We start from the raw sequence: 23,794 nt of genomic DNA, 5'->3' as shown, positions 1-23,794 counted from the left end.
GCACAATCGTCCAGCTTTGTGGGTTGCCTCTTGGCACCCCCTTGCGATCTCTTCTGGCGGCTAGGAAAATGTGCATTTCCTTAGTGTGTTGTGATCTGAAGCTTACCCAGGCTCGAGTCCCGTTGTAAGGGTATCCTGTCTAGCTGCGACGGTATGAGGCAGATAGAGTGCAAGGTGGCCAGAGGCAGAGTGATGGGTGGGATGGAAGAGGGAGACTTGCGTTTGAACCAGGTCTGTTTTGCATTTCTGCCTCCTGTACACCATCTCCTGGGACCTTGAGAAACTGATGACAAAATGAGCCAGGGGCCCGGCTGGCAAGGGTGGACCTGGCCATACCACACTCCCCCACCTGCCTGCCTTAGATGCTTCCATTCTGGCCTCGACGGATGCTGACAGCTCCATCGGGGTCTCCCATGTGGACAGCAGGGGCCAGAGCACTGGGTCCATCCTCTGCTGCTTTCCCAGGTGCATTAGCAGGGAGCTGGGTTGGAAGTGGAGCAGCCAGGACTCAAACTGGTGCTCCTATGGGATGCCTGTGTCGCAGGTGGTAGCTTTACCCGCTGCACCACAATGCCGGCCCCTCCTTTTACACAGCTATGTGAGAACTTTGCAACATCTGCAGTTTGTACCTGCAGCTCACATCATGCTTCTATTGGGTAGCAATGATCTGTAATGTGTCTATAGGACTCCATCCTAAATGCCTAAATGTTAGTGAATGAAATCTTTCTATGTAAAGCAGAAGTCATTTGTCTGCTCAGCAGTTTGCATTGAGTTGTCGTGACCTGAAGGATTTATTTTTATCAACATCCCACAATACAGGTCCCAAGTTTGAAGTCAAACTGAAAAAGAACACCAACGGTTTGGGCTTCAGCTTCGTGCAGGTGGAGAGAGACAGCTGCAGCCACTCCAGCAATGATCTCATGAGGATTAAGAGGCTCTTTCCAGGGCAGCCAGCTGAGGAGCACGGGGCCATCGCCGTGGGTGACATCATCCTGGCAGTGAACGGAAGGTCCACCGAAGGCCTTGTCTTCCAGGTGCTGGGGCCTCGAGGAATGCAGCTGGGTGTGCACGCTGACCTTGGCCCGCGCTGGACGCTGATCACACAGAGGCAGCGACGGGCAGACCGTTCCCATGTTAAATTGTCCTTCTCCATGGCCTTGAATTTGCGCTGGCTGAAGGTCTCTTAGCATATGGTGCGCAAGGCAGCGTGGAGTGGGCAGGCGAGAGGGGGCACCCTTCTGCTCTCCTTCCGGTCCCTCCGCTAAATGTGCAATTTTGACCCGTGGTTCTGCTCTGTCCTGCCTATGATCCAAGAAAGTGTGTGTGTGTGTGTGTGTGAGAGAGAGAGAGAGAGAGAGAGAGAGAGAGAGAGAGAGACTCTTCTCAATGTTTACAGCTCCAAATCTCAAGGAAACATTGTATATATGAGTGAGGATCCTGGCACAAATGGAGTAATTCAAGGAGAGCTTAGTAAAGGGGTGATCAGGCTGAGGGGAAGCCCGAGAGAGTGTCACCGTGGGCTGTAGCAGCCCCCTAAGCCCAAAGCGGGGTAGGAAGGTGCATTGACCCAGCCCTAGGAACTGAGAGATCGGTTGCAGTTGGGTGGAGGGGGCTCCCTAATGTGACACGTGATGTGATGTTAGCCGAGGGACACAGGAGTCCTGCGGCAGCCCCGATGGGCGGTAGTCAGAAAGCCTCTGGTCCCTGCCCAGGCTCCTCTGGGCAGAGCCAGGCTGGAAGCCTCACATCCCAGGCACACTAAGCAGGATGGACAAACGTGGAGGGACAGCCCCTGAGCCTCAGAGATCACGGCGAGGTGTAGACAGATGTGAAAGTCCGTGCATGGTGCTACCCCAGGAGCCAGCAAAGGGGGGCGCCCTGGGCAGCCAGGGGGACTAAGCCAGGTCTGCAGCAGCCGTGGTGCTCAAGCTGAGATTTTTTTTTAAAGGATTATTTATTTATTTGAGAGGCAGAGTTACAGACAGAGAGGTCTTCCATCTGCTGGTTCACTCCCCAGATGGCTGTAACAGCCAGAGCTGGGCTGATCCAAAGCCAGGAGCTTCTTCCAGGTCTCCCACGTGGGTACAGGGGCCCAGGGACTTGGGCCATCTTCCACTGCTTTCCCAGGCCATAGCAGTGAGCTGGATCAGAAGTGGAACAGCTGGGACTTGAGCCGGCGCCCATATGGGATGCCGGCGCTGCAGGTAGCTTTACCTGCTACACCACAGCGCCAGCCCCCTGCCAAGATAGTTTTGCCTCTCAGGGGACAGTTGGCCAAGTCCAAAGATGCTGATGGAAGCTACTGATAACTAGAGACCAGAGAGGCTGCTGAGTACCTATAAGGCCCAGGACAGGTGTCCCAACAGAGAGTTATCCAGGATGAAAGGTCCACGGTGCTAAGAGGTTGAGAATTTTTTCTGTGATAGGAAGTAGGAGCTGCCAAAGCAAACTTGTGCCCTGGGCATTGAAAGGGTGGCTTGGAGCTTGGGGTCCCAAATGGTGGGAGCTTAGGATGTGGGTACAGAAGGGAGTGAGTGTGGGTGCCAGTGAGCTGCAGCAAGAGGCAGCACAGATCAGAACAGAGTCTATGTGCCGGCCTTGGGGCTTCCCCCCAGAGCAAGGTGAGCCAGAAAGGGATGCAGCCTGGGAGGAGGCACCTGCTTACAGCTGCTTTTTGGGAAGACCACCCTTTTTTAAAAAAAGATTTTTATTTATTATTTATTTGAGAGAGAGAGTTATAAAGAGTGAGAGGGAGAGACAGAGAGAAAGGTCTTCCATCTGCTGGTTCATTCCCCAAATGGCCACAACAGCTGGAGCTGCACTGATCCGAAGCCAGGAGCCAGGAGCTTCTTCCGGGTCTCCCACATGGGTGCAGGGGCCCAAGGACTTGGGCGATCTTCTTCTGCTTTCCCAGGCCGCAGCAGAGAGCTGGATTGGAAGAGGAGCAGCCGGGACTAGAACCGGCGCCCATATGGGATGCCAGCGCTGCAGGCAGAGGATTAACCTATTGCACTACGGTGCAGGCCCCACCCTTTTGCAATGTGGAAGAAAGAGGAAGGGGACACTGGAGAGGACAGGAGCAGTGAAGAGATGAGAGTTTCCCAGGGCCCACGCCCAGCCTTGCAGGGGGCTCAGAGCCAGGTCAGGCTTCAGAAATTGAGGAGGTAGAACCCAGACATGGGGGGAGGTGGGGAGAGAAGGGAACAGCCATTCGTTTGAGTCCCTCTGTCACTTGCTGAAGAGGAGGCACCAATTCTGGTGGATGCTGCCCCAGGGCACAGCCCAGCATCTGCGCATTGCCTCTGTGGGGGCTGAATGCCACTCGTCCAGGAACCTTGCACTCGGGAAAGTCAGGTCCATAGTGGTGTTTCCCAAAGCTTTCTGGAGCCGAGAAACTGATCCAGGTGGAGGTGGAGGGGGTGTGGAGCCCCCGGGGGACTCAGAGAAGATGCTCCCCTGTGATGCCAGCCCAGACCTAACTGGGGGGCTGGGTTTCTCGTAGGAGGTGCTCCACCTACTGCGAGCGGCCCCAGAGGAAGTCACGCTCCTCCTGTGCCGACCCCCCGCAGGTACACTGGCTGATGTGGAGCCTGGCTGGCAGGTAAGAGGCGCACCTCTGCTGTCCTTACCTGGCTGGCAGGTAAGAGGGCACCTCTGCTGTCCTTACCTGGCTGGCAGGTAAGAGGGCACCTCTGCTGTCCTTACCTGGTTTCTGGCAGGTAAGAGGGCACCTCTGCTGTCCTTACCTGGCTGGCAGGTAAGAGGCGCACCTCTGCGCTCCTTACCTGGTTTCTGGCAGGCACTCCTTTCCCTGTCTGGTGATCCTGAAATGCTCAAGGCTGTTTGTCGGTCGAGTTCAATGCCATCATCTTTCACAGGAAAACAGCTGTCCCCAAACCTCAGTGAGTCTGTGACAAGCTCGGGCGGGCCTGGATCTTCGCCAGCTCCTTCCTCTTCCCTGCCTCTGCCTCTCCTGACATTTTCAACAGGCATTTCCATCCGGAGGAATGCGCTGGATGAATCACGAATCAGGCATTTATAGTCCGTGCCCAGCAAACAGCCACAGGGCTCATTTAAAACCCAGGAGTTTTACCTTGATGTTTGTGTTACTCTGGCTTTTTTGCAGACACAGAACCAATGAGGTGTGTATGTTTATAGAGCCAGAGAGTGATTTTAAGGAATCAGCTCACCGATTATGGGGTTAGGGTGGGGGGCGGCAAGTCTGAAACTCACAAGACAGACCCACAAGGTGGGAGGCCTGGGGAGAGTTGGTGTAGACACTCAAGCCAGGAGAGACAGAGGGCGCATTGCCTCTTCCTCCAGGAAGTCTTTAAGGCTTTCAACAGCCTGCCTAAGGTCCACCACATTCTGGAAGGCAATTTGCTTTCCTTGGAGTCTACTGAGTTTAACATCAACTACACTTAAAAAAAAAATACCTTCCTGGCAGTATCTAGCCTGGTGCTTGTCCAAATATATGAGTGTCGTGGCCTAGCCAAGGTGGCACATAAAGCTGTGGGGTCCCCAGGCGGCAGATCCTGTGGCACAGTCAAGGTCTGTGGGGCCAGGCCTTGGGGGATTGCCTGTTAGGGTGGGGGTGGGGGGCAAGGAGAGGCCAGTGTGGTGCAGCTGCAGCTGGGGCCTCCTGCACTGACGCCCTGGGTCTGCAGCTGGGCTGCCTCTCAGAACTGTCCTAAGTCATGGCAGCAGAGCCTGTGCCCGTGACCCTGGCCTCCGCCAGCCCTGGGGTGTGGGTTGCTTAATTTTGGCTGAGGTGTGCCCATGAGTAAGGTGTAGTTCCTGGGGAGGAGCTGGTGGTGAACCTGCAGGAACTGGCACTCCTGGTGTTTGGGCTAGGTCAGGCCCAAGCTCCTATGTCAGGCTCTTGCTTTTTACCTAGAGTAGAATTCCAAGTAGACACAAACACGATGCGCAGAGTGATATGGCATATTTATGGAGTGAAAATACACAAGAACATGGGGGCTTTATTAAGGGAGTGTGGGCCAAGGAAGGGAAAAGAGGGACTTCTGTATCAGTCTATCCCTGGATCCCCAAGTGGGGTGGGGAGAGAGAGAGAGAGAGAGAGAGAGAGAGAGAGAAAGAGAGGAAGAGAGCCCTCCCCTTCACCAAGCCTCTCCTGCACTCCAAAATGGGGAGGAGTTACATAGTCTGATTGACAGGTGGGTTGATAGGATTACATGGGGGGCAGGGGAGGTATGGCCTCCAGCTCATGAACTATCTCCCTTGAGTTTTTGAAAGGCGGAGATATGGAGAGAGAAGGAGAGAGAGAGAGAGAAGGGGGGGGGAGAGAGAGAGAGAGAGAGAGATTCCATGTATTGATTCACTTCCCAGATGGCTGCAAGCCAGGAACCAGGAGCTTCTTCCAGGTCTCCCACGTGAGTGCCAGGGCCCAAGCACTTGGGCCATCTTCTGTTGCTTTTCCAGGCACATTAGCAGGGAGCTGGATCAGAAGTGGAGCAGCCGGGACTCGAACTGGCACCCATATGGGATGCCAGCTCTCAGGCAGACGCTTAACATTTATACCATAGCGCCGGCCCTGGCTTTTTACTCTTTAAAAAAAAAAAGCGTCTTTAGAGGCCAGCACTCTGGCACAGTGAATAAAGCCACTGCCTGCAGTGCCAGCATCCCATATGGGCACCAGTTTGAGTCCTGGCTGCTCCACTTCCAATCCAGCTCTTTGCTATGGCCTAGGAAAGCAGTGGAAGATGGCCCAAGCCCTTGGGCCCCTGCGCTTTCGAGGGAGACCCAGAAGAAGCTCCTGGCTCCTGGCTTCGGATCGGCGCAGCTCTGGCCATTGCAGCCAATTGGAGAGTGAACCAGCGGATGGAAGACTTCTCTCTCTCTGTCTCTCCTTCTCTCTCTGTGTAACTCTGACTTTCAAATAAAATAAATAAATCTTTAAAAGAAAATCTTTAGAGTTTGCTCAGTGTGTGCCACGGGGGCAATAATCACTTGGATTTCTTTTCGCAGACACCTGCACCCTCGGCAGACAGAGAATTCTCCAGGGCAGCATGTACTGACTCAGAGCAGAGCCCCAGTCTGGATCGGGAGGAGAGCTGGAGGGACAGCGCCTCCCCCGACACGGGGGAATGCCTGGGTCTCATGGCAGAGCCATTGCAAAAGGCTCTCAGAGAGGCGCAAGGGGGCCAAGGCAGAGAGAGGCCCTGGGCCAGCTCCTTGACACATGCCCCGGAGTCCCAACCTCACTTATGCAGACTTCGCCGAGACAAGGAGGCACCGCCAATGCCTACCGCATTGGAAAGGGACATGAGGCAGCACTGCTATTCTGTTTGTGACCTCCGGAGACTTGGGAGGTAAGAATCCTGTGGTTTGCAGACCTTTTGGTAAATCACGTGCATGGCATTGCTAGACAATTCCAATCAAGCAGTCAGTAACTGTGGTCAGATACTCCTAGTACCCAGCACAGTTCTAGGCATTAGGAAGGGTGGCAGACACAAGAGAAAAACAAAGTTTGGAGCCACCGCCTGTGAGATTTGGGGGAGCAAACCTGACTGAGACTACAATTATCTCCAATATGTCCCGGAAGCTACAGATGTTCTGGGATTTTTCCCAGAACACAAACTTTTTCATCCCTCATGGCCTGTTTTTAAAAATATATATCTATTTATTTATTGGAAAGGCAGAATTACAAAGAGAGAGGGAGAGAGAGAGAGAGAGAGAGAGACCACTATCTTCTGTCCATTGGTTCACTGCCCAAACGGCTGCAATGGCCAGAGCTGGGCCAGACCAAAGCCAGGAATCTGGAACTCCATCCAGGTCTCCTACGTGGGTGGCAGGGGACCAGTTACATGGGCCATTATCTGCTGCCCTCCTAGGTGCACTAGCATGGAGCTGGATTGGAGGTAGAGCAGCCAGGGTTCAAACCAGCACCCATATGAGGTGCCAGCATTGTAGACAGTGGCTTGACCCATTGCACCACAATGTTGGCCTCAAAACTGCAGCTTTCACGTCCATGGATTCAACCAACTGTGCACTGACAATCACCCCCCAAACCCTAAAACAAACTGCACCTGTCCTGAACATGTAGACTTTTCTGGCTTGCTATTATTTCCTAAAGATTGCACCATAACGACGATTTGCATAGCATTTACATTGCATTGGGTATTATAGGTCATCTGGAGATGATTCAGAGCAGACAAGAGGATGCGCCTAGGTACCAGGCAAATACCGCACATTTAATAATGTGAAAGACTTGAGCAGCTGCAGATCTTGGTGTGGGGAGCAACTCGGACTAGACTGTTACTGGAATTAAGACTTATTCTATGCATCTGCTCTCCCACAATATGGTGCTGGGAGAGGAGAAAACAGCTTCTACACAGCTGCCTCCAGTTCAACCAATAAACAGCAGGAGCTTGCTCCTGATTGGAGGAGAGCAGCGTACTCGGCGTGTGGGTAGCAGAGTTGGGATTGGTGGAAGAGGACTATAAAGGAGGAGAGAGACAACATGCACCAGGAACATCTAAGGGGAACATCTATCTGAAGGAACACCTGTGCACCCCCCGAGCGAGCCGGCCGGCGGTGTGCCGCTCCCCTGAGGAAGTGGGGAAAGTGGCAGGGGGAACTGCCCTTCCACGGAGGTGGAAGGGACGGCAGCCAACCCGGGAAGAACCAGCAGCAAACCCGGGGAGGGCCGAGCAGACGAAAGAACAGCGCAGGGTCCTGTGTCGTTCCTCCACGAAGACGGGGAGCGACATCTTGGTATCTGAAAGGGGTCCTGGAGCTGATGCCCAATGGATCCCTAGGGACCACTCTAGGAAAGAGTGCACCAGCACCCTTAGGCCCAGGGAGAGCTGAGGCAGACAGAAGAGAGGTTCCCCTAAAGCAGGCAGACACAATGTTTTAAAGAGCCCTGTGCTAACCTTGCAAAACCCAACCCATCTGCAGGCAGAGTAGGATAGGTGAGCACATTTGTCACTGATGTTCATTGTCATTGTCTGAAACGGATGAACGCAGATGTACTGCTGCTTCCTTATGATTGCACTCCAGGCACTAGTCCTCAGACGTACTTGATAAAATGATAAAGGACATAGCCTGCAGAGATCCACGTGAGGACGAGCACAGAAAACCACTTCCCTGTGAGAACAGGGCTGCGTGTTGCTGCTCAGGAGTGTGGGGTGATGAACAGGGACCCTGCGAGCTGGGTTGTGAAAGGGCTCTAGGCTTAGGTACCAGCTGGGAATTTTACTTGCTATGATAGTCAGTAGTTATTAAAATTGTATACATGTGATGATTAACATAGGCACTCAGTGTTTCATTCATGGCATCACGGAGCGTCAGCTTGTCCAGCATCCAATGATCAGCTCTCACCTCCTCCTCCATGCTGGAGTCTGCTTTGTAGCCTCCTGGGAGAAGGGGTCCCAGCTTTTACTCAACCATGGAAACCCATTTTACTATCACGTAGTTGTTGATCAGAGAGTATTTCCTCGTATTAACAGGCAGTCGACCTCTCTGAATCTTCTCTTTGTAAGTCCTGACACTCTGGAAGAAACATCACATTACTGTTTTTTTTTCCCTGAGTCAAATGGCCTTTGGCTGAGTGCCCCTTCCTTGCAAGGGTATACCAGATGTCCACAATCTATCACCGTTGGAGGGCTTGCTCTCTTGAGTCACACAAGACTCCAGGGGGCTCTTCCAGGACATCGCAACAAAACTTCTGATCTTCAGTCTGTTGTCATTGCCACATGCCCACGGCCATGTGGTCCAGGCAGCCTGAGTGTTCCCAGCACTGCTCCCTCTGTGGCCAACACCTCTCCCTTCCTCTTGCTTCCTCGTGATGCGGGCATTCTGCTCCTTCTCATTTCCTGGCTCCATTTCTCCCTTATTTTCTCTTCCACTGGCAGAAAGGACTTAAAACCGGTTCAGTTCTCTTACAGCAAGGGGATAGTAGGTTTGCATTTCACACACACATAGTTAGCGATCGCCCCCTACAGGAAGAAACATGTAGTGCATGCCCAGTGAAACGGAGACCCTAGCTCTGGGAGCCCCAGTAGCCTCAGGAGTGGGACTCCAGAGCAGAACCGTGACTCTCTGTGGACCCCTTGAAGTGTCTGAATTGGCCGTCTCAGCCCAACTGTCTCTTTGCTTGTGGCATCTGCCAGTCAAACTCCATTTCTGCAATTTAGAACAAGAAGAGCATGGTGACTTCCCAGTCTTTCAGCTCTGCTGCCTGCCTGTGAGCCTGGAGATGGACTTCTCGCAGGGGCACACGAGGACCAGGGCAGTTTCAGAGGGTCGGTTTGAAAGCAGACGCCCAGGGCGGAGCATTGTCACCGCGCCTGACACACGCAGGAACTCAGCACACATCTCTGCTTTCCCTTTCCTAAGCTGTTTTCCCTTAAAGCACAGGTCCCATTGGTTGCCATTCCCAGCAAATTGCCAGAATTTGCCGTCTGCCGGGTGGCTACTTCCTACTGCTGACGGCTGCCAGCGCCCCAGCAAATATTCGTGGAGAAGATTGTGTTTCACGTTGCCTTCTTTGCGTTTCTGCACGCCACACCCGGAGACTTGGCTGTACCGTGTAGATCTGTGTAAGGCACATTGTCATAAAGCAGAGCACTGCATTTAAAAAAATTTTTTTTATTTATTTTTTTGAGAGGTAGAGTTATAGAGAGTGAGAGGGAGAGACAGAGAGAAAGGTCTTCCATCTGCTGGTTCACTCCCCAAATGGCTGCAATGGACAGAGCTGTGTCGATCCAAAACCAGGAGCCAGGTGCTTCTGCCCAGTCTCCCATGTGGGTGCAGGGGCCCAAGGACTTGGGCCATCTTCTCCTGCTTTCCCAGGCCATAGCCGAGAGCTGGATCAGAAGTGGAGCAGCTGGGACTAGAACCGGCGCCCATATGGGATGCAGGCACTGCAGGCTGAGGATTAACCTACTGTGCCACAGCGCTGGCCCCAGCCCTGCATTTTCATGGGTGTGCCTTCCAGAGGGAAGACTTGGCTGAAGTGGCATCTTACGCATGGCTAGTTTCTGAAGTGAGGGCGTAAGGAGAGATCCACATCAAGCCACACTAGCCTTGGACAGCACTCTGGGAGCTGGGGTGCTGTTGTCTCCCCAGGGAGGAAGCAGCTCACTTCTCCTTTGAAACAATCTCCTATGAATTCTGGAGGCTTGCATTATGGGCCAGGCTGTGTGCAAAGTGTTTAGAGTCTGGTCTCAGGACAAGAGACCGACTGAGGAGATGCAGGATTCAGTTCTCTAAATAAGTGTATTTCACTTGGTCCTTGCAGAATGAGTAAAAGTATTTCTCTGTCTCTGTCTCTACACACGTAAGCACCTGAGAGAGGTCTTCAGAAAGTTCACGGCAGATGCATCTGGTGAAAAAAACTCCCTGGATTTCAAAAATTTTTGCACCAAAATAAACAACGTGTAATTCCATTTCCCGTAGACTCTTTGAACTTCCTGTTAGTGTGTATCTATAACTTTGGCCTAGCATATGTAGTTGAATTCATGTAAGTGAAATGCTTGTCTGTTCAGCAAGTGATGATGTAAGTCTCCATGTCCATTTCAGAATGCAAAATGAAGCCGGCGCCGTGGCTCAATAGGCTAATCCTCCGCCTGCGGCACCGGCACACCGGGTTCTAATCCCGGTTGGGGCGCCGGATTCTGTCCCGGTTGCCCTTCTTCCAGGCCAGCTCTCTGCTGTGGCCCGGGAGTGCAGTGGAGGATGGCCCAGGTGCTTGAGCCCTGCACCCCATGGGAGACCAGGAGGAAGCACTTGATTCCTGGTTTCAGCGCCGGCTGTAGCAGCCATTTGAGGGGTGAACCAATGGAAAAAGGAAGACTTTTTTCTCTCTCTCTCTCTCTCTCACTGTCTAACTCTGCCTGTCCAAAAAAAAAAAAAATGCAAAATGAAGCAAAAGTCCTTGAAATGACCCCGAAGTTACTGATACCATTTGGGGGAGAGTGCTGTTCCTGGAATAGTAAAAGATAATTAGCAGTCGAAAGGTCTAACTCAACTGCAGCTGTCAGGTCAGGTGTGACACCAGTGTCGTATCGAGGGATGAGGCTGACAAGTGAGCAGAGCTGGAATGGGAGGAAAGATTTGCAAGTTGACGAAGGATTAAAATGCAGAGTATACAGGGCACTAAAAACAAAAACAAAAACAACCAAAAAACCTCAAGAAGAAAACCCAACTAGTCGAGTTAAGAAATGGGCAAAGGGTCTGAATCGACACTTCTTAAAAGAAGAAATACAAATGACCAACAGATATGTATATAGAATGATTATTAATAAAAAGAATTACTATTGATAGAGTAAAATAAAAATTAAAAATGCTGGTGAGGATGTAGAGAAAAGGGACCCCTTGCACTCTGTTGGTGGGACTGTAAATTAGTATAGCCACTAGGGAAAACAGAATGGAGATTTCATGAAATATTGAGAGAGAAGTGCCCTTTGACCCAGCGATGCCACTATATGAGTAAATGTCCAAAAGTCAGAAACTCAAACCAAACAGGCACCTGTACCACTGTCTTCATTGTAGCACAATCTGCAATAGCCAAGCTATGGAATCAATCAAGATGCCTGTTATCAGATGAATGGGTAAGGAAAATGGGACACACACACATCTGCATGGAATTTTTAGGGCCAAAGTAAACTTATCTTTTAATTCCGCCTCCTAGGAACTTGACGCGGTGACCTCATATTGGTGTCTAGCTCAGGTTTATCACTTGAGCTTCAAATCTAGCAGTCCGTCAGAGTTCTCTGCCTTGATGTGTTGGAGCCACTGCAAATCCAACCTGCCAGACACCCTATCTGCCTGGGGAACAGGCAGATGGCCTATTCTTTGAGATAACGTGCGTGGATGTCCCCTCTCTACAACACAAGATACACTCAGACAGGTCCCTGGTAGCTCTCAGGAGCGGGAATACTGTCTCATTGGCAGAAAGCTCGGGGTGGGATAGAGAGTCCCGGCTCTACCAGGGAGGGGGACAGACCTCTGGAGGCCTGCGGATTTGTGATGTGAAGAGGAAGGGGCGTTGCAGGACAGGGGACAGTCCCTTGGTTGGAGCGCAGGGCTGGAGACCGAGGTACTGTGTGGTTGCTAAAAAGCTAAATCTTTGTGCTTTTCTCTTAGATTTTCCTTTTCGTCCTCTCTAACCAGACTTGCCAGCGGTCTTTTCTGAGCACCCTCTCTGCATGTTGGCAGCGCCGTGCACGGACTGCTCTTTCTAACCAGAGGCCTGCGTGGGGATCTGGGGGCGGCTCCGGGGAAGGCCGACTCTCTCACCTTTGCATCTGCAGCTGCCTCGCCAGATAGCAGCTTCGCCGCGCCTCTGCGTCCTGTGTCCCTCCCGTGACGTGGGGAGTCCAGCTGGTGGCCTCGAGAAACACGCACTCTTTCAGCGCGTTTCTGGGGAGGGGCCCGGTATTTATGCGAAGGGCTTTGAAAGTTGAGCTGCGCCCAGCCCCCTTCTCAGGCTCTTTCTAATTCCTCTACTGAAACAGTAGTCATCGCAGCTGTAATAATAGCATCTCAGCCTCTGCGCCAGGAGCCACGGGAGGGCGGCATTGGAAGTGTTTGGTTGAAGCATCCCAGACATCCCACGTGGGTTTTTTTTTTTTTCCTTCCTGTGTTTCAAATGCAAAAACGCTGAGGTTCCAGAGAAATCAATAAACTCATCCAGGGTCGGATGGGCTCTGCGAGGAGTGTGTCTGAGACCTGGGTTGCAGCTCTGTCTGCCATGCTGTGCCCCCACCCTATCCTGGTCTCCTCGCCTTGGTAAGGTGCTCTCCCAACCAGCTCCCATAATGCCCTGGGCTGCCAGCACCGTTGCACTTACACCTCTGGACAGTGGCATTTGTTTCCTGCTGTTTCTTCTTTTTAAACTGGAGCTGGGCCGGTGCTGCGGCTCACTTGGTTAATCCTCCGTCTGCGGTGCTGGCATCCCATATGGGCTCCGGGTTCTAGTCCCGGCTACTCCTCTTCCAGTCTGGCTCTCTGCTGTGGCCCGGGAAGGCAGTGGAGGATGGCCCAAATGCTTGGGCCCTGCACCTGCATGGGAGACCAGGAAGAAGCACCTGGATCCGGGCTTTGGATCCACGCAGCGCTGGCCGTAGCAGCCATTTGAGGGGTGAACCAATGGAAGGAAGGCCTTTCTCTCTATCTCTCTCACTGTCTAACTCTACCTGTCAAAAAAAAAAAATAAACTGGGGGCTCCCTCCAGAGCGGGGGCCATGCCTTATTCACTGTCTGCTTGCTGGTGCTTGGAGCCGTCTCGGACAGGAGCTGTCTGAACTCTGGCTGGGCCTCACAGGATGCATCGTTGTGAACATTCTGGAAGGCAGGGAGAAGGGGGCAAGGGATCTCTGATCAAGGCTGGGAGGCACAGGGGTTTCTGTTTTCCAGCAATGAATCGGACAAGGACGATGAAGAAGGGGGCTCGTGCCCTCCATCTGAAGCCCCTTCTCCCGCCTGGGGGGATGAAGACTACCTGACTATTGACCCTGCATCTGAAGGCCAGCTCCCCTGCAGAGACTGTCTGGAGGCAGATGCAGGCACCATCCCCTTGCCTCAGTTCTGTTCCTGGGCCTCCCTCCCAGAGCCTTGGCCTCCAGAAAGCTGTCATGGGAGTGAAGACGAATGGGAAGACATAGAGGAGCCTGTGGATACGGATGGCGATGGCGATGGCGATGGTGACGGCCTCCGGTGGGTATCACCCAGCCTGGGGGAGGCGAGATGAGGCTGAGCTCTCTTGTGGGCACAGTGTTTGCACTTTGGCTGGGGAGATGGGCCACGAGCATCCCCAGTTTCCCCGGCATCCCTGCTGGGGGCCACCCTGGTAGCTATTGTCACCGACTACCCACTGTGGTGCATGTTCCATGATGATGACAGGACAGGACCAGGACTGCCATCGCCCCGTTTTACACACGACACATCTGGGGCTTGCTGAGGTCTCTACCCAGTCAGAGTTCACAGCCAGGCCTGGCGTCATGGCGCAGTGGGTTAAGTTGCACCTGTGGCAATGGCATCCCATATGAGCACTGGTTTTCCAATCCTGGCTGCTCCACTTCCACTCCAGCTCCCTGCCAATGCTCCTGGGAAGGCAGCAGAAGACGCCTCAAGTGCTTGGGCTCCTGCCATCCATATGGGAGACCCGGATGGAGTTCCAGGCTCCTGGCTTTGGTCTGGCCCAGCCCTGGCTGTTGTGGCCATTTGGGGGAGTGAACCAGTGGATGAAACTCTCTCACTTTCTTTCCCTCTGTCTCTCCCCCTCTCTCTGTGTTACTCTGCCTTTCAAACAAATAATAAATAAATACATCTTTAAAAAATGAAAAGACTTCACAGCCCAGTCTCAGCCATGGCCCACAGTTGAGGGCACCTGTGGGCTGCCTCCAGCACAGGGTGCCTGCCCCATCTCTCCTCAGGCCTCTCTGTCTTGGGGGGTGGGGTGGGGTGGGCGGGGCTGCTGCCCATCACTGGCCAATCCTGTTTTCTGTCTGGCCTAGGGCTAGGTGCATTTGAGAGACAGGCCTCTCTGTCGTGGAATGGGCCCTCTTGTTGGGCCACTGTCGCTGGGGACAGACCAGAGACTGTTCATGCAAAGGGACTAGGCCACCGGGTGGGGGTCAGAGCGTCTGAGGAAGACATGGCAGGGGCACGTGCCACGGAGCTGTTAGACTGCAGGGCTGGGGGACGTGAGGCGGCCCACACGGCAGTGAAGTCCCTATAATGTGTGGACTTCCAGGGGCAGGGTGCACGCAGAATGCTCCAGAAGCTTTGACAGCAGTACCTCCTCAAGGCACCCCGAAAGTTAATGAGGCAGACATTGGTTTGTGAAGATCTGGGGCTCAGTGAAACGTGCTCCTGCACTCCACTGCCTCCTGTCCCAGCTACGTCTTCCCGGCTCTATGGGAGGCAGCTCAGTCACCACAAATGATCGAACTGGATCCTCTGGGCACACTGGCAGGCAGGCTGACAAGGAGAGTGAGTATTTGAGATTCTGCCAGTGAGATAAGAGGCTGGTGCTTATCGGGACTAAGAAGCCATTAGTTAACAGAGTGGAAGATTCCAGAAGCTTTGAAGACCACGCACGGCCATTTACGGGCATGCTGGACTCTCTGACAAGGCTGAGCAGGTCCGTGATGGATTCACAGAAGTGCGGAACAAGCAGGGGGCGGCTTCGCTGGGGAGGGCAGATTTCCTGGAGGCGGCTCCTCTGGGCTGGGGAGCTGCAAGCAGAAGGCTGGGCCACCGGGAAGCCAAAAAGAGCCACATGTGTCTGCAGCCAGACTCTACGCAGGCAGCCATGGTCACAAGTGCTGATGGCAGGGCGGAGAGGCTGGAGGGCTCTGGTTCATGGCCTGGCTCTGCCCCAGCCTAGCTGGATGACCTACAGCAAATGACTTGCCAATCATCCACAGCTCAGCTGCCTGTCAAACGGAGATCACCAACCTCACCTCTTGCTCTTCTCGTCAGGGCCAGGTGCCAATGCACTCGCAAAGGATTAGCTATTTTTGTCATAAGTCGTGAATGAAGTTGAGGTGATGTCACCATCTGAGTGGGTTCAGGCCTGCTGAGTTATTTTCCCCCCAACAGACAAAAGAACCAGGCAGTTGGTCTTGTGCCCCAACACGCTGTGTGGGACAGGCTGGGGAGAAGTCCTCATGTATGGTGAGGGGGTCGGGATCGGGTTACAGTTAGCTCAAGCCTGCCATGGCCCCTTGGCCTGTACTTTGGGACAGCAAGTCTCACCCTCCATGCACCTGCTGCTGGCAGAGAGTGGCATGCAGGCATCGAGTGCTCAAGGTGTGAGTTCCTAGCCTGGGCCCCCAGAGCAGCTCACAGACGTGTTTCATGGCACCGTGGAGTCTCACATCTAGAATATTAGCCATGTGCTGCTTCGGGAAAAGGAGCAGCTCTTCCTATTCCTTAACTTCTCAGCGGGGTCTGTAATGCCCCAGAGCTTAGGGACCTCTGCCATCCACGCCAGTGGCACGTGGGGACCTTGAAGCAGCGCATCCTCTAAACTGACATCACGAATCATGCTGCTTGCCCCTCTCAGTCTCTGAGGCAGTAATAGGATAAAGGCTGTCTCTTCCGGCGATCTAATGTACTCATCACGTCACGCTGCAATGGGCTGCTCGCTCCTCTGTTACAAACAGGCTTAGCAAGCTGATTTCCTTCGCCCAAGATCAAACAGTGAGCAGAGGTGGCAGGTGGCTTCACACTACAGCTGTCTCATTCCACTTTGGCACCTTCCCCCATTGCCCCGAGAAAGTGTCTCTGCACGTGAGTTTATATAACAAGCCCATCCCTCCGTCAAGTGGCAGGAGTCCTACTTTTTCCTCTAAAGCACCTCCACAATTTCTCTTTTATGAGATTGAAAGCAACTCCCATGATGCAGTGGGACCAAGGAGAGGGTGGACCTGTTCTGTTTGGGGAAGGCCCTAGTCAGGGGTAAGGCACTCACCCAGAGCTGCTTACTGTTCCAGGTGAGCACAGAGGCAGAACCTGTGGTCCCTGGTGATCCTGCAGGTGACCTTGGTCCAGAGGACGTGGCTGCCAGCTGTGCCACTGCGGATCCCTGAGAAGGTGACCTGGACTGGAGACCCTGGCCTGCTTTGTCAGGGCCTAACTGCAAAAACATCGCACCTGCCATTTTCATTTTGCATAGTGGCTGTGACCTTCTTGTGGGTTCTACGATGTATATTAAGCAAAGCATTGGGTGTTGTGTGTGTGGGGGGGGGGGGTGGGCGTACAAGTTGGCTTCCCTACCTGAAAGGAGTTAGAGAAGCAACCGAGGCCTTGCACCGGCACACACTTTCCAGCGTGGATGCAATGCGCCAGTCCACACTGCTCAGTCCCTCGCTGGACAGAGGAGTTTCTGTGGTTATCAAAGTGCCCCCAGTTCCCTGGATAGAATCTACCACGGGTCTTGGCCAATTTCCACTGCTTCCTCAGGCTATTAGCAGGGAGCTGGACTGGAAGAGGAGCAGCTGGGACATGAACAAGCACCGGTATGGGATGCTGGCGCTGCAGGTGGAAGCTTAACCTGCTATGCCACAGCACACTGCCTTCCCCTCCCCAGCTGAGCCTGTATAACCAACCTTCTCTTGAGAACATAACCTAAGGACGTGCCCATCTCCTAGATGTCATAATCAGATAAAATTTCCTCCGTTTTAGTACTGTGAGCTTATGACTTTGCCAAAACATGTTTAAAAATTATAGGAAAAGACAAGTTACACCCTGGGGGAAAGTCGCTGCAAACCACAGACCCAACAAAGGACTTGTATCTAGAATATATAAAGAATTAAAAGCATTCAATAGTAAAATGTAAATCAAATTCAAAAATAAGCAGGACATGAATGGAACTTCACCGAAGATGATATAGGGATGTAAATAAGTGCAACCCTCGAGCCTTCGGGAAAATGCAAAATAAAACCACAATAAGACATCCCTACTCAGGTGTCAGACTGGTAAAATCAGTGACAACACCAAATGCTTGTGGAGATACAGAGAAAATGGTTGCCAGTGCATCCAATGGGGAAAAGGTAACATACAACTAAACACACCATTGCCAGAAGACCCAGAAACTGCACCTGGGACATTAATTCTAGAGAAATTAAAAGTTTTTTTGCACAAGCCCCTGCATACAAATATTCACAGCAACTTGATTTGTAATAACTCCAAACTGCAAACAACTCAGACGTCCTTCAGCTATGCGACTGGTTAAGCAAAATGTGGAAATCTGTGTGGCAGGGAGTGAACTCTTAGTACTCTCATGCTTGGGCGGAACTCTGGGAGTTAGGCCAGTCCCCAAAGGCAGTACAAGTATGATTCCATTTAAATCGACAAAATGGTGGAAGTGGAGAACAGATCTGTGATCAGCAGAAGTCAAGGGGGGGTGGGGAGGAGAGGTGGGACAGGGGGGAAGTGGATGTGGTTGTGAAAGAGGGCTCCTGTGGTGACGGGATGGTTGCGTGTTCACTGTGGCAGTGGATATGTTAACCCACCCACGTGATACATCGGATAGAATTTACACACACATGTACTTGCATTTAAATAAAACTAAGACAATCTGGACAAGACGGATGGATTTTGTCACTGCAATACGGTAGCTGTGAGACTGAACTGTCGGTTTGCAAGATGTTACTGTTGGGACAAACTGGGTAAGGGTACAGGTGCTCATCTGTATCATTTCTTCTAACTGCAAAGGAGTACTCAACCATTTAACAATTTAAAGCATGCAATGGAAAAAGAGGGAGCTTCTCAAGACCGCTTTCTCCAGGCCATGGCTGCTCCACACTGCTGGGATGGGTGTTACAGAAAACTACCAAAGGAGAGTACTGACTTTGATTCTCCAATAGCCCAGTTATATAGCCAGCGCCATCCCCGTGACACGTGTAGTATTTCCCATTAATTGTAATAGACTAAAGCCAATTCCATGCCTCAGCTACATATAACTCCACTGCACAGTAAGAACTCAACAGTCAAATAATTCAGAAGGAAAGAAACAGGGAAGAGCTTTGGAGCAGCCGTCTCTGTCTCTGCTCCATTTCAGCGTGGCACACATTCACTGAGCACTGACTGTCCAACTACAAGCAGGGTCCCAGGGATAGAGACGGATGTGGCTGGGGATTGCCCTATGGGGGCTTCCTTCTGGCAAAGGAGGTAAAACCAAAACATACGAACCAGCATCATAACCAGTGGGACTGATGCTGGAATGATGGCCTAGAGATCAATGTTGTATAGGAAGCAGGGGTTATTTTTTTGACAAAAGGGAATATCCATCCTGCTGGGGGAAAGTCTTGGTTGGGGCAGCCAAGCATTCCTCTGAGAGGAGAGGTTGTTACAGCACTCAGCATGCAGGGCATAGGAGGAGGTGACCGGGACACAGGAGCAGACGGAGGGGCACATGGGGCTAGGATAAGGAGAGGGGCCAATGGATAAGGAGGATGAGGGGCGTACAGAGTGTGAATGAAGAGGCTTGGTGGGGCTGGCATTATGGCGTAGCAGATAAAACTACCGCCTGCAGTGCCAGCATCCCATATGGACAGTGGTTTGAGACCCGGCTGCTCCACTTCTGATCCAGCTCCCTGCTATGGCCTGGGATAGCAGTGGAAAATGGACCAAGTCCTTGGGCCCCTACACCCATGTGGGAGACCTGGAGGATGCTCCTGGCTTCAGATCTGTGTAGCTGTGGCCATTGCAGCCATCTAGGGAGTGAACCAGCAGATGGAAGACCTGTCTCTCTCTGTCCCTGCCTCTCTGTAGCTCTGACTTTCAAATAAATAAATAAACAAATCTTAAAAAAAGAGGCTTGGCATTTTGGCATGTAGTTGTTAAAATCAGAACTGAGCCCCAGGAAGATTAGGCTGGCTTGTAGGGTGGAGAGAGGATTAGTGTGGGAGACATAAGAACTTGGGACCACTTTGGAAACCACCGATGATCCAAGAGAAGAGGAATGGTGGGCTCATTTACTGAGTAGGGGACTGTTGAGAAAAATCCTTCCTGGTGACCGGTTTTGTCTTCCATCTTGAATTTGAGATCTTTTGGTACATGGGGTGTCCCAGGGGGATTTTTTTTTTTTCTGAGGTAGGGTCATGTGAATTCCATTGCAATGCAGGAACATGATGCTCTCTACAAGAGCTTCTGTATCAGGCACCATAAAGTCAGTTGCACCATGACACCATGATATACAAAGAGAGAAGAGGAGTTCAGAGGTCAGTGTAGGTGGACATAAATTCATGGTTGTGGGTGGAGGAGGGGAGGACAGGGAAGGATTCTGTGCCCCCTCTGTGTCACTTCATCAGACTCTTTGTTGGCTGAGTGACAAACCCCACCAATTCTTCAACTATCCCCCATACACTCTATTTCACAGTCAGAGGGAGCTCCTTGGAGTACCTGTGAGGGATCCCCACTCTCTCCCACTCTCTCCTATGCTGCTCTGTGCCCGAGACACCCACACGGCACAGTCTCCCTTCTCCCTGCGATGACAGTCATGATTTAGAAGTCACCTTTATGGAAAGCCAACAGCACTGGTGATTACTTGCCCAGAGCCCCAAGGCATTTAGCAGGTGAGAGGCCAGCCGTGGAACATTCCTCCGAAAAGAGTGGTTGGGACGCTCTGGCATTTCCCCCTTCCACATCTGCTTCTGCTCCTTGGGGGAGGGTGGTAGAATGAAGTGCTTTTCTTTCTCCTCTGGACATGTGGTAAAAGACTTTAGGAGAATAATTTGTAGGGCTTGACAGGTGTCATGTGCAAGGGCTTCAGTATCTGACACGTGTCTGGGTGATCTGGAGGTGAGAGGTGATGGCGGAAACAGCATTCACAGTGGGAGAGCAAGGGGGCTGCCCCTGGAGCCAACCGCCGATCCCCATAGGAGGGAAAGGGCATGGGAGGTTGGTGGGTGTAGCCAAGTGCATCTACAGCTTGCAGCCACTGCAAAGCGTGCAGGGGCAAAGTGGCCCTAAGCAGAGAGGGAGCCAAGCCCCAGCTCTCACAGAGACTGCGTTTGTAAGAATCACCGAAACACCCTTCTGTGGCTGATGAAGTACACAGAGGCTGGAGCACAAAACCAGGCCCCCAGTCCAGCCTCCACTTACCATTCGTCTGATGCCTTGATTTACGGCACAAATATCATACGCACTTTGGCAGCTCTGGAGGGCCGGGCTGTAAGCTGCTGGCCAGGGGCAACATCACCCCGAGACAAGGAAAGCTTGTCTCTGGAGAAACAGCCAGCTCAAAATTCCTGCTGAGCTCCCCTGTGGCTGGAGAATCTAGCTGCAGAGGTGTCAGACGCTGGGTCTGGGGGAGAGGGGGGTGTGGGTGTGAAAAGAGGAGACTGTTGATGCCCCTTTCACAAGCCTGGAGGCAGAGGGAGCCTAAGGGTTGGATTAGCCAGACCTGGGGGTCTTTCACTGGAATGGGACTGCTCCAGTGGCTGCTCAAGGTTATGGAGCAGCCCAAGACTTTCTACGCACGGGTGCAGGCTGGTGAGGAGGCACTGAGTCTGAATGACATTGGGAAGAACCCAGTTCCCTCTGCGTGCACCCTACGAGAAGGAGGCAGCTAACGAGGGGCAGTAGCACAGCGGCATCTCTATTCTTGCTTAGGAAAGCACAAGGCTTGACATAGATGGAGGAGTAGAGCAAAAAGACTAAGAAGCACAAATCTAGCTCCTCTCTTCCAATCTGTCAGTCTCTGCACTTTGCTTCCCGCCACATCATGATTTCACAGTTAATACATAGAGCTGGGAGTGGAAGACAGCACATTCACGTTGGAGTGTTTGTGGCAGGCTCTCCTGCCAACTTCACAGCTGTCTCTCTTTCCTTGCAGTGTGTGTGTGTGTGCATGTGCACAGAGCCATGGGCTGGACGGAGACGCAGATGGGTGAGCAGCCAAGTAGTGGAGCAGTCAATTAATTTTTATTGGGCATCTGCCTTGTGCCAGCCCGGGGACTAGGCAGCCAGGAATTCACCGCAAGAGAAGTGAATGCCCTGCTTTTTAAATAAGCCAGTTTTCAGATTTTTATTGGCATTGGACTTTTGACAATTTATTTTTACAGAGTCTTTTATGGGAAGTCTCAAGAGGTGGGCAGAGAACGAAACACACGGGGAGGCCCCACGGCTTCTTCCAAGCTCACTGAGGTCCTCATTGGCTCACACCTTGTGCTGGACGTGGAGAAGCCACTCCCCGGTACACCAGGCTGCAAAGCAGAGGCCTGGAACAGGTCCTGCGGGGGACTCCTGGCACTGAAGTGATTACTACTAATTTTTTTTTCAAATAAGATATCTTCCATATGCTGGTTCATTCCCCAAGAGCTCCCAACAGCCAAGACGGGGACCGAGGCTGAAGCCGGGACCACAGTATTTAATCTCAGTTCTCCTCAAGGGTGGCAGAGACCCAAGCCCTTGGCCATTGCCTGCTGCCTCCCACACTGCTCATTAGCAGGAAGCTGGATTGGGGGCAGAGGAGCTGGGATTGCAACCCAGGCACTCCCACATGGGACACGGGCATCCCTAGTGGCAACCTCAACCGTTGCGCCAAGTGCCTGCCCCTGAAACAAGTATTCTGTTCTGAAAGTGGTTTTTATTTTTTTACTGTTTTTGTTTGCTTTTTAGTTAGCTGCTCTTCTGGGGTCCCAAGGCCAGATTAGAAAACTCTGAACTTGAGCATGGGCCTTGGCGACTATGAAGAAACGACTGAGCCCTGAGATCCTGAGACCAAGCTGTCCCTTGGGGTCCTCTCTGATGGGGAGACGCCTTGTCTGAGAAGAGAAACCGCCTTGGCAATATGTTCTTACAGTTGTAAGAGAGGTGTGGGCCCCACCAGTAGACTGCCTGGCCCTCAGGGTCCTTTCTAGAGGGCTCTGGGTGACCAGGGCCAGAGGCTCCAGACTCAGCAGTGCCTCGCTGTGCTGGCCCCCGCCACTCCTCCAGCTGAGCTTCCCCAGTGTGACCACTCGAGTGTCTGTCCCATTCGGAAGCCCTGTTGAAATGTGGTTGCCATGGTGACAGTGTTACCAGATGAGAGGGCCACAGGGCTCTGCCTCCACGGGTGGGAGAAATGGCATCAGAGAAGGGTGGCTTGGACCCCTTTCGCCTCTCTGCCCTCTGCCTTGCCCCATGTGAGCACCTGATGTTGCCCACTCATAGCTGCACAAAATGGACAAAGACACTAAAGGCTCAGGGTGAGCTTGGGACGATGAAGTGGGACATAAGGAGGCAGTATTTTGGGGGTAGGAGTGCAGCAGGCAGGGGTCAACCAGGAAACCCTTCAGTCAGTCTGGAAAGGAGACCTGGAGGGGTGGACGAGGAGAGGCAGAGCTGAGGCCAGGGCTGGAGGACCAGGAGTGGGGGCCAGGCCTGCCCCCGGGAGCCTGAGTCTGGGGCTGTGGTGGGCAACTCCAAGGTTGAGTTTCCAAGTCCATGGGGAGAGGGAAAGTCAGCAGCCAGGTCTCTGGCATCTGGTGTGGGATGAGTGTGACGGGCCTTATTAATGGAGTACAGCCAGTCCCGCTGCCTGCAGTACAGAGCTGGAGCGTGCACTGGGGCCTATGCTCAGAGACACACAGCGAGAGACAGCAACAGCAAGCGCAGAGACCCCGCTGCAGTCACAGTTGAGAGAAGTGTCAGGACGGGACCTCCGGAAAGGCTGGACTTGCACTGCCAGGCCTCGTGCTGGACGCCCCTGTCCTTTGTCTCAGAAACACCCACGCCCTCTGCCTTCAGTTATTCAGTCCCAAGACAGCGACCCCTTGCACCGCTGCTAACTGCAGAGACACACGGCAGAGTCCCAAACTTCAGAGTTCCGTGAATTTTTCACTAGTAAAAAATCAGAAAGCCAAGAGGAGCCTTCCGGGAGAGTGGCCAAGCAGGTGGTCGGGGGAGGGGTGAGACCACAGGGTCCCCTCCCATTCACGGTTTCCCAGTGCTGTGAACAGAAATTCTTCCCCGCCACGTGTCCCCTCCGTGAGGACATGGAGTCACGTCTAACAGTTTGATTCCTTCCTGCTGCCTGTATCTGTGGAAGGCTGCCCATGTGCAGAACCCCGATAGTGGACACAGGAAATGGAAGAAATGGCAGAACCAGGGGCCATCCCTATGGGAGGGATCCCACCCTGGCAACTGCATGGCTCACGTGCAGGGCTCTTGGCTGCCGTAGGATGGCATGGCATCTTATGGGGAGAAGGTAGCTCCTGTCAGTGAGTCAGGCAGCAGGAAGCCGGCCCTGGTGTCTGGACAGAGGCTCACCATTGCTTCTGAGACGCTATTTAGCCTAAGCAGGTGGCTCTCTCTGGGGACCAGGATG

General features: G+C 52.8%; 1 protein-coding gene across 9 annotated transcripts in view; it reads left to right on the top strand.

Annotated features, from left to right (window-relative positions):
• FRMPD2 (FERM and PDZ domain containing 2) overlaps nucleotides 1–19,239 on the top strand; it is a 116,677-nt gene extending 97,438 nt beyond the window's left edge. For 4 of the 9 annotated variants that reach the window (XM_070058100.1, XM_070058099.1, XM_070058096.1 and 1 more), the window contains 4 exons: nucleotides 820–1,034; nucleotides 3,503–3,601; nucleotides 5,989–6,332; nucleotides 13,387–16,466. In XM_070058100.1, the coding sequence (XP_069914201.1) occupies nucleotides 820–1,034; nucleotides 3,503–3,601; nucleotides 5,989–6,332; nucleotides 13,387–13,720 (992 nt within the window). In that variant the 3' untranslated portion in view covers nucleotides 13,721–16,466. The other 5 variants (XM_051837533.2, XM_070058101.1, XM_070058098.1 and 2 more) reach the window with 4 other exon arrangements.
• The last annotated feature ends 4,555 nt before the right edge of the window (nucleotides 19,240–23,794 follow it).

This window comes from Oryctolagus cuniculus, chromosome 15 (genome assembly GCF_964237555.1).
Source record: "Oryctolagus cuniculus chromosome 15, mOryCun1.1, whole genome shotgun sequence".
Lineage (NCBI taxonomy): Eukaryota > Metazoa > Chordata > Mammalia > Lagomorpha > Leporidae > Oryctolagus > Oryctolagus cuniculus.
This window is presented reverse-complemented; position numbering and strand designations above follow the sequence as displayed.